Source organism: Podarcis erhardii, assembly GCF_964252035.2.
Source record: "Podarcis erhardii genome assembly, chromosome: 3".
Lineage (NCBI taxonomy): Eukaryota > Metazoa > Chordata > Lepidosauria > Squamata > Lacertidae > Podarcis > Podarcis erhardii.
In genome coordinates, this window is record NC_138507.1 from 83957469 (window position 1) to 83970997 (window position 13529).

At 40.0% G+C, this 13529-nt stretch overlaps 1 protein-coding gene across 1 annotated transcript in view; it reads left to right on the forward strand.

Annotated features, from left to right (window-relative positions):
• Positions 1–13529, forward strand: part of TTC27 (tetratricopeptide repeat domain 27) — an 86823-nt gene that overhangs the window by 23310 nt on the left and 49984 nt on the right. The window contains exons 9-10 of the mRNA XM_081856566.1: positions 377–443; positions 12362–12475. Coding sequence (XP_081712692.1) covers positions 377–443; positions 12362–12475 — 181 coding nt within the window. The remainder of the gene's footprint in view (positions 1–376; positions 444–12361; positions 12476–13529) is intronic.

The window sequence follows — 13529 nt, forward strand, 5'->3', positions numbered from 1 at the left end:
GCCTCACAAGTTTTGAAAATGAATTTCAGAATGTTTATATTTAACAGACAGTAAAATTTGACTGATTGGCAGGTGTTGGATTAATTTCTTTAATCCCTCTTTGGAGGTTATTCTCTGGGCATCTCTCCTTTTTCTTCAGCTGGACATCTTAATTATATGTTAAATCCAGCTGAAAATGTTGTTGACTATTGTGTATTGTATTTTTAATACTGTATTGTAATTGTCAGACAACTTAATGTATTTAATTGATTAGCAATAATTTTATTTTAGCTGATTTGTACCCAAAATCTTCATCCAAAGTTGCCTGATGTGATTAACAATATAAAATGCAAAAACCAGTAAGGCTCAGAATGTGATTTTCCCCCCTTCTATGCAGCATAGATTTTCAGAAGAACAACCCGGTTCATAAGCTCACAGAAGAGGAGCTGCTTGCTTTCTCATCAGTAAGAAACTTCCCTATCTCCACTTGCATTCTGTTTAAACATTGTTTAATTGCTTCTCCCTCTGCACATAGTAGAAGGAGCAGCCAGATTGGGCCTTGGTGGTCCCGCCTCCGTCAGTCTCCTCTTGTTCATGGGATGGTCTGAAAATGCCTTCTGTTCCCATATTGTTGAACACACACAGGCCCTTGCGCACAGCTGGAAATCCTGGGTGATTAAGTTTCACAGTTGTGTGGAGGGATCTGTATAAATTATGCAAAAGTATTTCTTAAATCACTTTTCGTTTGCATCGCAAACTGTTCATGGCTCTCTACCAAGTGTTGGGAACCTCAGTCCTGTGTGTGAAATTGTGGCCCTCCAAGCAAGCCCCTCTGTCTGGCTCTTTGAACTCTTTGCCAGGCAGCCCCCTTCCCAGACCCTGCTTCACACCTCAATGTTTTTGCCTGGCTGGAATGTGCCCTTGAGCACTGACAATGCCTCTTGCTTGTCTGACAATAATAACAATCATCATAATCATTTATTACTTATACCCTGCCCATCTGGCCGGGCCTCCCCAGCCACTCTGGGCGGCTTCCAACAGAATATTAAAAACACAATCAAACATCAAACATTAAAAACTTCCCTAAACAGGGATGCCTTCAGATGTTTTCTGAAAGTCAGATAGTTGTTTATTTCCTTGACATCTGATGGGAGGGTGTTCCACAGGGCAGGCGCCAGAAGGCCCACTGCCTGGTTCCCTGTAACCTCACTTCTCGCAGGGAGGCAACTGGTAGAAGGTGTCTGGGCAGAAGGATGGGGGTAGAGACGCTCTTTCAGGTATACTGGGCCGAGGCCGTTTAGTGCTTTAAAGGTCAGCAGTAGCACTGAGGGGTGTGCAAGATTTTAAAAACTAGCCTGCTGTACAAAAGTAAAATGTACATATGTTGCTCCAACCATCGCTAGCAAGCAGCCAGAAGATAATGTGGCCCTGAGGAAGAAGGGGCCCCCATCCATGCACTATGCTGTTTGTCTAAAGTGCCATCTTCAGTTTGTGTGTGGCATGTAGTCACATTCCTAATAGTTGTATGGGAAAGCAATCTAATCCCGCGAGTTAAGTGTTACACTTGGAGTAATTGCCTGACAAAATTGTCTTGGACAAATTGCTTTACATGCTCAATCCTCTCTGACGAGGACTGGTGTTCGTTGACAGAGATTACCTAGTATTTTGACAAGTTCAAATACATGTCCAAAAACGGTTCAGAGTTCAAAGTTGTTTCTGGGATCAGTTCAAAAGACTTTGGGGGCTGATGGTGGGTGACTTGGGGGAAGCTGGAAATGTGGCTAGATTCCAGCTTTTGGTATGATACTACCTTAATGAGCACATTTATCAAAGAAGTATTCTTCTCATAATTGAAATAGAGAAAAATGTTACAGTATTTAGAAGCTCCTTTATATGCATAAGAATTCCCATCTATATTTGTATTTTGCTTTGTGCACCATTTCATTACTAGAGAAAATACAGCAGTTCTCCCCCAAGTGAACTGAATGAGTGCATACTGGTTTCCTTGATTTCTTTTCTAGCTGTTTTCAAATTATGAAACCAGAAAGGCTCGATTAAGAGGTTGGCTTTATGAATTGCTTTGTTCCTACACCTACCAAACCTTTTACTGAATACTGCATTTGAGATAATACTGGGGAGGAAACGGACAATAATAGCCACTTGTAGCAGAAGTGTAGGTTTGTAAATATGGTATTTTTCATACCCAGTTCTATTTGTGTGTCTTGAAGTAATGAAGCTCTTATTTTGGGCAAATTCTTCATGTAGGGACATGTATACTGAAACAAATCCAGAGAAGCTTATTCCAAAATACATTGTGTAGACTTTAAGGTGCCACTATACTTGTTTTGTCTGCAAATGGCTAGCATGGCTGCCCCTCTGAAAGTTATTACTACTGTGCCATCTAGTGGCTGATTATTTGAATACAAGTGCATCAGTGCACCTTCTGTGAAGGAAATTTCAAGGAAACTTTTGCTGCCCTTGAATGATGTATTGCCTGTCGTCAGCCATTATACTTCTTGCTAGTGTTAATACTGATCATATTATTTGTCAATTCGTTGATGCAGAAATTGGCCATGGGGGAAGAACCTTCTCAAAGCATCTTTCTTTTGTACTAAGTCTCTAACCTTCACTGTACTTCAGGAAGTTGTGGAAAAATAAAAGGAAAGTTTCTAGTTCTCAGGTGCTTTTGGTTAGAAGCCTCCAATTATATTTGCCAACACCGTAAGCATCCTCTTGGTTTATGCAAAAAAATTAATTACAGAAAGAGAGTTTTTCAGTAAAGCCAAGATTGATGTTTGATCCTAGCTCCTCTAACATCATATACACTGTTGTGTGTATGTGTGAGCAGGCATCTTCTCAGCCTACATGTGGATTCCTAAATCTGCAGGCTGGTTAGATGGTTGTCATACATTCATCTGATATCTACTTAAATATGAGACGTTTCAAGATACCTTGAAGCATCAGCATCCATACAGCTCTTTTTAAAATGAGTCGTGAGTCACCACTTCATTGTGGGCATTGTAGCTCAGATTCCCAGTAATCATGCTGATCTGTCAGCACACAAAAATCCAGATCAAGGTTGGTGATGTTTTGATGAACCCAATGACTTTTTTTGTATGTATTGAACACCTGCATTTGAACAAAAGGCCAGGGGAAACAGTGAAGGATGGGCAATTATTATTATTGTTGTTGCTTCAAGAGAGGTCCATCTTAACTTTCAGCAGCCTACGTTCCTTCCATACCCCTAGTCTTTCTCAGGGTTTTTGAGTTGAGCTGGCTGTTATCACTAGAGGAAGTCCCAGTCTTTTCTCATCAGGAACCTTAAGTTTCAAATTATATTGGTTGGCCACTTCATTCAATATACACTTGATTTATCTTATTCTCTCCCTCCTCGCACTCCATAAGAGCTGTGGCAATCCATAACTCACAGTCTCATCCATCACTCAGAGCCTGGAATACTTATCTCTTTCATTTAGCTTTCCTTCCCCAATAATTGGTAACAATTCCCAACTGTATGGCTGTTGCTTCCCTTTTTGCTGTTCACCTGAGTCTCCTGATAAGGGTGGGGGAGGCCTATATTTCCATCCCCATCCTTTCAGCCAACTTTCAGCCCAGCCATGTATCTTCTTGGCCACAAGGCCCAAATGGGCTGAAGATGGAAGCCATTCACAGACAGTTCCTTAGAGGCAGCATATCTGGTACTTTATTTATTTCAAACATTTGTACCTCCTGTTCCAGGTGGCTTCTAACTACAAAAAGGTGAATAATATTCCAACATTCAGAAGCAAAGGTTTTTTTAAAAAATAATAATAATGGGATAGGAGCATACCTAATCATATTTTTTTAATCCATTATGTGGTTTTGTTGCATGTGAACTGCCTCACGCTCCCTGCTAAAAACAAAATATATAATTGCAGTTCTTGCTGTGCAGCAGTAGTGGGGAACTTTTCTAGTCCAGCAAACTAGACTGTGGTGACCTCAGTCCAGGTTTGAAAGATGGGTGCTGCTGCTCACCTGTCAATCACTTGACACTGCAGTAACATCAAGTGGCCTTTTCTTTTGCCATCGGGAGTCTTCCGAAGCCCCTTTCATAGCTCTTAGAAGAGGAACTTCTGAAGATCTGACAGAAGCCCTGCTCAAAGCGGAGGGCTAGATAGCACTTTTGAGTGGAGCTTCTGAAGAAGTCACCCATTGGCACTGCCTTCCAACACCCTTTCAGCCAAGTCTGGCTCTTATAAGCCGCTTGCTGTGACATCAGGTGTAGGGCAGGTGGGTGTGGCTTTGCCCTCAGGGGCAAAGTGGGGAGGCCTGTTGAAGTCTTCATGCCAGAAAATTTCCACTCCATACTCTAGGGACAATATTGATAGGGACCCACACCTAGGTAAATAGATTTTTCATACTTCATCCACAAACCAATGAGCTGTTGTTGTACTGTAGGCAGGAGTTGCTTTGATCTACAGCAGAATCCTCTGCCACAAATTGCTCTTGAAATTCCTTAAGCTTCAAAAGCAACTTTATCTGTGATGTGGAAGGGCTTGTATGGATTCTTGTTTTGCGGATAGTTGCTCATTACAGACTCCCTCCCTCCCCCCCCCCAGCTGCCACTCAGCGCTGCCTAAAAATCTGCTGTGAGGGATTGGAAAGACCTTTTCAAAACAGCATGCCGGGCTGTATGGGGTAGATTGGAACAAGCATTTTCCTTCACAGCACAAAGAGCTCTGCTGGTCCATAGGATCTTCCTCAAGTGTGTTTGTTTAATTATTTTTTGTTTAGAGTTCTTGTAAACCTCTCAACATTTAAAAATTCCAAAGTATTATGTAAAGGATAAAATGTGCAATAGAAAATGGCATATAAAGGACACAGGATGCAGTTTAGTACTTTTCACAATGACCAATACAAATGTCTTTAGCATATGCTGAAAGCAGAATATTGTGAGGGCAATTGAGGAACAAAGCCAGAGTCAAAATTGGTTTTTAATGAAAAATCAAATTACATACAGTTTCTAAAACAGTCTGAAATTTTCCATATAATTGTGTTTTTAAAGATAAATCTGCCCTACTGAGCTTTTATCAATTCTTTTGAGATTGAAACTGGTGCCTTAATATGAATGGATTAATGCTCTTGGAAACCATTAAGAGCAGTTTTTAAGGAAATAATTTTTAAAACAATTGAAGCATAAATACAATTGTAATGCTGATCTTGTATCTATTTTTATATTGTCAACTTAAATAGAAATAAACTTAAATCAGTTTGTCCTTCTCATTTTATTACATTTGGCCATGCTTGAGGACCCAGGGATGAAAACAATTGTGCTTTTGATAAACTCAATTTTAATATCTTAAAAGTATATAGAGCAAGTCACTGTTTTTCTTCATAGCATATAAATTTGGGCTAGAACACTAGCCCGTGTTCTTTGTTCAAATATTTCTAATTTATACGGGAGACTTTTAATAGTATATTACAGTTTAAACTTTTGTCTTTATGTTCTGTTTCTGCTGCTTGCCTCCACTTGCTTGGTGAAACATAGGAAAACATTTTAAAAATCAGATAACGGTATTAAAAGGGGTAAGATCAAGGGAACGAGAGAGCTGTCAAAACTGATAGAATATTGTCTGGTTCAAAGGTGAACCAGATGGTGAAAATAGCTCTGCATTCCACTTCGTTGATCCTTATTTTTCATAAGTGTTCAAATCCTGTTGACATATGGGAAGGAAAAGGATCCATACATACTTTTTCTCACCTCTGCACCTCCTCTAGTCTGGATACATTTCATAATTTCCCCAGAGACTCCATTTTTAAAGAATCTCTCTTAGCAACTATTGTATTATATAGGGTGAATTAACAGGGGTGTGTTGTTAATTTTTTTTAAAAGTGGGTTGGCTCCAAAGAAACATGAAAAGAAGGAAAATATCAGCTAATAGTTCTTGCAAAACCTTTCCTAAGAGTTCACTTAGTTGTATATTATGTGGTCCCTGTAGTAGTTTCCATGCTTCTGTTTGGTGGGGAGGTTTTGCAAATAGAACATATTTTCTTACAAAAGGCTCTAGCATAAGATATGAAACAGCCTTTTAGTGAGTAAGACATCTTTTGTATATAGACAGGCACCTTTGTGTCCTTTGTATAAATACAAAATGAATAAATTCAAATGCAGGTAAATCTAATTTCTATGGGCACAAAATCTCTTCTTTTTAAGTAACACTGTGCATACCGTCTTGGTTCCCATCCAGGAACACACTGATAATTTTTTGAACTTGCAGCACTGACAGGTGTAGAACAGAACTCTCATCTCTCATCAGTGCTATTTAAACAGAGGCCACTGAGTTGTATGCTTGGTTTTGCCCCTGATGTTGCTGGGATTCCCCTTCCCTCTCCATGTGTGTTTAAGGTGAATGTTTACAACAGAGACACCCTGATTTCCCAGGGGTTTTTAATTGTGGGGGTAGCATCCTCGGGTATCAAACACAAGAGGATCTGGGAAGAACTGGGTGTTAATTTGGGCAGGCTAAATAAAAGCATAGCCTTGAAGCTCTGCTTGTACCCATGGTGAGTAATGCCGGAATAGGGCTGTGGTGTTTGCCAATCGGCTATAATGCAAGGCAGGAGGAAGGAAGCCCCTCTTGTGTCCTAGTAGCACATCAGAACAAACAGCCACATCTCTGGTTCTAATGGGAGTTTAGCAGAGAACTGCCTAGCTGAGCCCAGTGTCCTTTCTTGCTTCCTGCCTTACCTAACAGCTCTTCAGTGTTATGAATTGCTCCAGACTGAAGCCTTTCAAAGAGCTGATTTGCTCCTGTGAGGTGGAGTCCCAAACTCGCCAACCGCCAGTGGCTGTGACATGAGTACTACTGATTGCTGTTACTGAATGTGCCTTCCCCAATGCAGTTCACTTTTTGTACACCTGCTAAGAATAACCTATATGTTCAAACCCATTTGTCTTGACTAGAAGATTGTAAAAGCACCACTACGGAGGTTATAGGTTAGGCAACATTATTTGGAGAAGCATTCTGTCCCCTCTCTACAGGTGTTATAATACAAATAATTCTAATGAAATGAGCTTGGTGAAGATCTCACATGAAAACATTGGCTGTCCTTTCTCCCTTCTGTTAAACTTTTTCTCTCCATTCTATCTTTGTGCTTTTATGTCACGCCAGTTAATTTGTGGCGGTCTTCTATTCCCGAAACCTTAGCAATGTAAAATGCTGGTACTGTGTGTGAAATTAGGCTTCCCCTGACAAAGCTCTCTTGTTTCTTCACGCTTTCTTTCCCTATGTCACTATTTTCTCTGGCAGCCTGGTAGACAACTGGCCTGGTGTGTACCTAAAGATCTTCTCCCTCTCGTTTGTCTTTGGCCAGCTGTATCTTCTGTGAGTCATTTGGTCAGGAAAGACTTTGACTTCTTTATAGCATGAAAACAGGATTACAACAGAGTGCTGTTTGATCTGGCATAGTGTTTTAGAATGCTGAAACAGTTCGTTCTTTAAAATGTCTCACTTTCACAACCTTTCATCCTGGTTTACCCCAGTCTCTGGTGTAACCATAAGAGGTGCTTTTATGTTCTGTCTTAAAACTGAAGTTTCAAATGACATCTTAGGAATTTTTCTTAAGACAATTCTTTATTCCACTTGATTATTGGTGGCTCATGTATACTGGAGAGGCCTGAGGAAACACTTCTAAAGAACTTTTACATATGTAGTCTATCAATTTCCCTTTTTATTAAGTTTTGTTGGGCAAATTATTTTGGTGTCCTGGGAGAATGGATTTGTTCATACATGGGGGATCCACAGTTTTGCTCACCATGGTGAGTACCAAGAGAACCTCTGGCCAGCCTGATTCCTAGGCCTCCTCCTAACTCTGAAGCTGCAGGAACACCCCCAGGGCAAGTATTTGACACAAGTCTCAATTTGTATTGGCTCTGACTTGTTTGGTGTTCTGGATGCCTGGCAATGGCAGACCAGCTAGTGGGGAAGGGGGGTGGAGTAATTTTTTAAAATTTAAAAAGGAGAAATGGCTTGCACTGAAATATTGCAAGTACTGATTAAATCTGAAGCATGGCTGACCTTCTTGAAATGATGCATGCTTTGTTCCAGTTCACTGTCTAAAATAACATTAGAGCAGTCTATTTAATATCAGAGAAATGTTAAAACTGTTTTTAAAAGGTGTAAGACAGAAATTAATTCACACATTTTCTTTCTAAATAACTTGCTCGAAGACCTCTTCATTTCCAACTCCGTATTCCCCCGGGATTAAGTACAATATTAGCATGCACTGCATTCATTTAGGAATTCCTGTTGTACTGTCAGCTATTGTCTATGAAAATCCTTGAACTCTGGCATTGAAAAGCTAAACCCTTTTCATAGAAATCCAAATTCCTGATTTATTGCTGTTGAGATTGGGCCTTCGGAAATACATACTGATGCACTATGATGTGGTATGGAAGGCTGCGCTTGCTTGGTTTCAGGAGCTGGTCCAATCTAAACATCTAGTTGGGGTGGAAGACAGTGTTGCAGTCAAACATGGCTAAAGTGGCTTTCAGCCTAACACAGAATAAATGATATGTTTGGAGTAAGGTATATGCTGGTAAAATGGCTCAGCTCCACTTGAAGTGCAAATGGAATCCACGCCTTGTGTAGCTTTAGCCTTCACTCATTATTGAAAACCAATTCTTTAAACAAAATAGTGAACGGACTCATTTTCCTTGCATGAAAAAATAGGTTAATTGCAAGTCTCTTCTGATGAAAAACATATTCCAGAACTGAAATGTGTATTGAAACCCTGTCAAAAATGAATTAAGATTCCCAATAAGAGCTGTAAATTTCCCTGGTCTTGGCTGTAAAACTTTGGCACTGCTTTGCAGCAAATTAAAACCAAGAATAGTTGATGCCAGCTATACCACAATAGCTTGTTCATCTCCTAACGTTGCCCATGAACAGGATGTAAGTCTCTGCTATAAAAGGTATTGCAAGAAAAATCCTAGAGGCTATTGAAACTATCAAGAATAATCTGCACTAAAAGATGTAGGCAGACGCAAAAATGTTGGCATTACTAAGTATGAATTTTATATATGAAATGAGGATAGCCAACAAGGTGCCCCCCCCCGGTGTTGTTAGGCTACATGTCCCATTATAGCTCACCCGTCTGGAGGGCATCACAGTGGCTACCCTGATGTAAAATATTACACTCCAAGGCACTTGGATATTTTAAAACACTTAGATGCCTTTCTTCTAAATGATTGGCCAACGAATCAGCTGAAATGCTATCTAAAGCTACCTGTTCTAAAGTAAATTATCAAATGCAGCTTTGGAAGCTGAGATACTGGGCACAGTTAAGTATGTCAGCCTGAATCAAAGCAGCTACATAAACCAGTTTCTTGGATGTGTTTCTTAACAGCAGTTTCCCATCACATGTGGCAGCCCATCTTTTAAAACTGAGGGCAGTTTCAAAACAAATATGTGGCATGGTTGTAAGACTGCCGCTAGAATGTGAGGAAGTCGATAATCCCACGGGACACACACTGGCCGCCCCTTTCCTGTCACTTGGCTTTTCCCACTGCACAAGCAGCAACGCATTGCAGAAACAGGATCCAACAGTTAACCATGGCTTCCCATTTTATGCAAATTCAAAAACTGGTGGTTTCCAAACAAGCCAAGATAGGAAGCCATCAAACAATGGTTTCACATTTTGGCTTCTTTTGAATCCTAGCTTGTTTTGCCATTCACGCGACACAAGGAGCAAAGTAGCTGAAAAGAGGCTGCCCATTGATGCCAAATCAGTCAAAAGATGTCAGCTGCGTTGTGTATGTTGCTGCGACGTCCATCTGGGTCCAGCACAGGCATTTTGGTTGATTGCAAGGGGTTACCACACAAGTGTCTGTCAGGCTTTGGACACTACATTACTCCCCAGTGGATTTTAATATAGTTTTGATAAGACACCAAGAACCATTTGGACAAATATGACTGGGACTCTGTATTATTGTTTTCCTGGACTACGTTTTGTGATGCTTTGCCGGACTGATGGGACGTGAACAATTTGAATACAGCAATAATGGATTTGCATATCGTGATTTGGAGGGACATAGTAGTATCTATAAGTGATTCCTGTGTTGGGACGGAATGTACTTGGAAATGGGACAGGTGACTCTTGCTGCTTCTCAGTGCTTCCAGAAGCTCCAATTTATATGGGACTATAGGCGGTGCTGCATTATGGTAGGGGAAAGGTAGCCCCAGCCCCCAAACTACCCCAAACTAGCCAAATCATAGCTCGACTGCAGCCTTCTATAAAAGGGTGCTAAGGTGGCTGTTGGAAAAGGGTAAGCAGGTAGGGCCCCTCTAATCTCTCCACTCATGCAATTTGACTCCCCCCCCCCTCTCTCCTTGTGTGTCCCTGCATCCTGCCAGATCTGTTTTGGGTTCCCTACAACCCTCCAGTGAATATTGGGGAGGTGTGAGCAGTGCACAAGGGAAGAGGGGGGGGGGGAGTTCCATTGTACTGTATACTTTAGAAATGTGTGTTTGTTTTTTTAAAAACCTAACAAAAAACAAAGAGTATTGTGTTTCCCTCTGGCTACCATATTCTAAAATCGTTGTCGGCAAAAGCTTAGATACTAAAAGTTTGAGAATACAATAGAAAAGAGACTTACAGGACAAAACTAAGAACCAGAGTTGCCCAGTAGTTAAAAAGATTGCATTATAGACAATAACCAAGAGGTAATAGATATATATAAAAAGAAAAATCTTTTAGGCTGTAAGAACAGTTGAGCAGCAGAGCATGCTGATGATTGCAGAATTTTCTTCTCATGTATGGTGGATTTAGCTTTGGGATTCTACAATATAGGTGCTTGGTACTTGCTCGTGGGATGACTTCCTCATCACGTGCCATAATGACTCATAGCCCGTTCTTCAACTTGTTTGGCTTTTAGTAGCTGTGCTTGTGCTCCTGCCATTTACGCGTTCACTCATGTTGCCATTCTGTTACTAAAGTTAATCCATTTTGCTGCTATCCTCTTCCCTTCCTTCTGTGTCGCGTCTAGCAAAGATCATTAGATACAGTAACCAATTTCAAAGTCTGACCAGATATTCTCCCCCTTTGAAAAGTTTCCTGGTTGAAGTAATTGTTCAAGGCCTTCCTATCCAGTGCATCAAGATATTGGAGGCAAGGCAATAAAGCCTCATGCTCCATAACTCTTAAACACATCTCTTAACTGTAAAATTAGCAGAATAAAACCAACAGTGTGTAAAAAGTCTTGAGCTGCTTTAGGTAACTGCAGTCCATTAAATACTGGGTCTGGGACAGTCATACAATAGTCATGCTATTACTGCCGTGGTTGCAAGGATTATTCAATAGCATTTCAAATTTTCATCGTCCGGCAATTCTCATTTATGATGGTCGCTTCACCACATTGTCAAGATAGCAGCCAGTGAAGGAAATGCTTCCACGTAACTGGGCCATTGAAACAATCTCTTATTAGCTTTTGAAGTCAAGAATTATTGTGTGGACACAGAAGTATGTCTCGAATAATTGGCTTGGATCCTGAGACGTGCAAGCTGAACTGCAGTTCCACTGTAAAGTTTCCCTCCCTTTCCTCTTCAATGCAGCCCCTGAATAGTGTAGGCCAGAGCTTTCCAAACTTTTCATGTTGGTGACACACTTTTTAGACATGCATCATTTCACGACACAGTAATTCAGTTTTACTAGCAAACCGGAAGTTAAACTAACCCCTTTCCAGTTCCGACAGGAGCACAGTGAGCATTTGCGTGACACACCTACATACTGTAGCCAACACACTAACGTGTCACAACACACAGTTTGGAAAGCTCTGGTGTAGGGTATGGCACAGTGGGGAACCTCTGGAAGGGGGTACCTTATATGAGTGGAAGTACATTTATGCTTGCACATAGTGCTGTTAGATCCAAAGCATTCAAATTTGATACAGCCTTTTGTTTAGCATTTGATGGTTTCCTTCAGTGGCAAATGGAAATGTTACCTCTTTTTTGCTATTTTTTTCTACCCGCAATTTAAGCAATTAGCCTTACTCAGCTAAAAATGGCAAATTATCTTCTACTAAGAAAGAGTACAGTCATTTAATGGTTCCTTTTGTGCCACATAAATGCTATTTTGAAATGCATTGATACCAGTGACATAATACACAACAAATAATATCCAGTATGTAGTTACAATGCTACAATAAATTAATGCTGACTTTGTTGTATTGGTACAGATCTTTGAATCACCCATTAGATATCAAGAGTCATATTAATTGTCAAATATTGGTTATAGTTGACTACCTACTGTAACTCAAGTGTCCTGGGGCACCACACAGTAAGATGTCTCATCTTCCACTCTCTAAAAATAAATGCTTCGTCCTTTTTCTTTCCCTTTTTCCCAGTATCTGCTTTCACAACCAAAATTCTGGGCAATTCAAACTTCTGCTCTGCTTCTCCGAACGAAGCTTGAGAGAGGAAGCATTCGTCGAGTAGAACGGGCTATGAAACAGACTCAGGTAAGAGGGTTTTTTTGGTATATAGTTAAGTCTCTCTTCCAATTTTCTGCTCTTGCTATTTGAAGTGCTTTCTTCTTTTTTCAAATAAAGAAACAATATAAATATTCAGGGCTTTTCATAACACTTGAATTACTTGCATACTTTAGTTATTTCAAAATGCAGCGAACAAAAATTTTCTGTAGGCTATTTAGAGCTGCAGCTTTTCTGCAGTCTTGGTGAAGGATACCCAGGGATTGAAACCTGTTTCTGCTTGGATCACCATTATTAGATTGTGGCAGATGATGTTCTGCCTCTGTACAGTATTGGCCAAATAGCTACTGGTAGCAAGCACAAGGACAAAATGTTCAGGAAGATCAAAAGATATTAGAAGTGTAGAGAACAAACTGAAATGTCAAAAATATCTTTTGAAAGACTGCTGAAGTATTTTTACTGATTACAGCTGCAGGCCTATGGACATTTACTTAGGGAAAAAGTTCCATCAAGCTCTGTGGAATTTCTGGGTGAACATACAGGATTGAGCAATAGTTGATATCGCTAGTAAGGTTTCTGCAATGTTTAATGCAAAATCCAAAAAATGCTGACAGATTAATATTTTTATGAAAATATATTTCCTTTATTTTGGTGTACACATGCTATTTTCTTGAACCGGGCTAACTATTTTAAGGCAAGTTGTTTTGTTTTTTTAATATTGAAGTCTCATTCTAAGCCATGTTAAGGAATTTGTTGATTTGTTACTTTTCAGGCTGCTTAAAGTGATAATGTTGTAGTTTTAGTTACCTGTCACAAATCTGCCATTGCCTGTCTTCATGGGAATTACAAGCAGATACAAGTTTTGATCTGTATGATTATTACACAAGAATCTCATGCAGCCAACACTGTTCCCACCTAATTATATCTTTGCTTTTATAATGCAGTTATTGTGCCTGTTAGCATTCGATAGTTTCATATTTTCTTTGCTGCTGAATCATGGAAATTTTCCTATTTAGGATTTCTTGTATGTGTTTCATTCACAGCTAAACAATTTTCCTATTAAGGAGGCAAGTGGTGTTTCATA